General features: G+C 55.8%; 1 protein-coding gene across 1 annotated transcript in view; it reads right to left on the minus strand.

Annotated features, from left to right (window-relative positions):
* Positions 1 to 1,825, minus strand: part of LIPG (lipase, endothelial) — a 10,003-nt gene that overhangs the window by 6,486 nt on the left and 1,692 nt on the right. The window contains exons 2-3 of the mRNA XM_009326971.1: positions 1,678 to 1,818; positions 675 to 854 (exon numbers count right to left, since the gene is read on the minus strand). Coding sequence (XP_009325246.1) covers positions 675 to 854; positions 1,678 to 1,818 — 321 coding nt within the window. The remainder of the gene's footprint in view (positions 1 to 674; positions 855 to 1,677; positions 1,819 to 1,825) is intronic.

Raw genomic sequence — 1,825 nt, forward strand, 5'->3', positions numbered from 1 at the left:
GCAAGGAATAAAAGACTTGATAATTTGCCCCCCCTTGTCTTTCAGGGCATCTGGCACCGCTCCTATCTGCGGGGCTCTAAAGTCCAATTCTAAGAATATGTTGGAAGGAGGGGCAGATAAGCATGCTTCGGTCTTTATTTCATCAAGACAACCAGAAGTTGAATGGTTTGGATGGCGCTTGTGGTGTGCCCCCAACCACAGTACCCAGGTTTCAGCCCCAGTTCTGATATTCCTTGTTTAAGCAGCGTCTGGAGCAGCCTTTCCCCAGGGAGCTGCCAGCAGACCCTCGGTACTGGCCATGGACTCAAGTGCCAGGTGTGGCACCGTGGGCCTTCTCCTTTTCCACCCTCTCGCCAAGCCAAGGCTGACTTTGAATGCCCAACTCCCGAGCCCACGTCGCTCAGACAGGACTCCTGAACTTGAAGTCCACTTCAACATCGCTGATCCGAGCACGCTGCAAAGCAGCATCTCCCGGGAGAGCACGGTAGCACTCGCTCGCGCAAGGGCTGAGCACAGCACCTTAGCTATGAGCCATCGCCCCACCGAGCCCTGGGGTTTGGATTACACCAGAGCCTTCTCCACTCATGAGCACTGGAACTGGTGTATACTCCGTTCCCTTGTGCAACAGTCCCTCGCGGAGCGTTACAACAGAGACCGTTCTTAACTCGCGTTACCTGTAACCAGTCAAGCAGCCTCGCTATGCTTTTTCCAACAATCTGCGTGTTGTTCACAGCGTCGGTATAGAGCTGGTGGGCAAGCGAAAGCCAATCCACCACCACCACGTTGGCATCCTTCTCCCTCTCCCGAAGAGCGGATACCAAGCTGCCCAGCCAGGTTTCGAACATGCCGCTCATCTAGAAAGAGATTCAGGTGGTGGTTTCCAGCTCGCAGGACCCAGATTATATATTCACAGTTAAGTTACTTGTATATCATTTACATATTCTGCTCCAGCTGTATGCTCCTCTGCACGCCCCACTACGTCTCCGCACTGCACTAGTGGCGTGAGAAAAACAGGTTTTGAGAGACTCTGGATGCAATTAGCCACCTTGCCTGTTAAGGCAGGAGGGAGAGGCGTTTGTTACGTGCCACCTCGCTGCTCTTTTTCTCAAGAGTTTCAGAAATTCTGCTGGATTGCAGAAGTGTTTTCCAGTCCTGGCACCGCTGTTTGCATAAGCCCTGGTAGAGCTGATAAGTCCCCTGGTGCCACACACTCAGCCACATCAAACGCAGAAGAAAGCTTGATAAAGTCTATCTGCCCCCTCTTTCTTTATCAAGGAGGGCACGCAGCAGATGTCGAGACCGTGGACGCGCAGCGAGGATCACAGAAGTCCTACACGTGCACCAAGCCAAGTGCCACCTTCATAGCGGTCAGTTGGTCGGATTTGAGGGGAAAAACCTCGAGGCCGCTTTGCCACATTCACGTTACGCAGCCATGAGGCGGTCTCGGGCAGTCGTGAACCAGCCGGGCGATTTCACCGAGTTCTTAAGCGCGACCCGCGTCGCTTCGCTCCGGGGACCGCAGCTGCAGCTACCGAGAGGCCACAGCGCTCATGAACGTGCCAACTTGTCCCAAACCCCACGTATTCTAGAGCCCGTGACGCACGGACCGTTGACGGGGCAGTTCGCTCTCCCTCAGCGGGCATCGCCTGGAGCCGCGCGGGGACCCTCCGTACTTACCGTCCAGCCGTGAACGATGAAGAAGGTTTTGGCTGTCGCGTTGAACCCGCAGTCCTCCAAACGCTTGCGCTGGCCGAGGGCGAGCGCGCAACCGTCCTCTTCGGCGTCCGGCGAGGACCGGAGGTTGAACTTCACCTGCGGCTTCGGG

Source organism: Pygoscelis adeliae, unplaced genomic scaffold (assembly GCF_000699105.1).
Source record: "Pygoscelis adeliae isolate BGI_AS28 unplaced genomic scaffold, ASM69910v1 Scaffold567, whole genome shotgun sequence".
Taxonomy (NCBI): Eukaryota; Metazoa; Chordata; class Aves; order Sphenisciformes; family Spheniscidae; genus Pygoscelis; species Pygoscelis adeliae.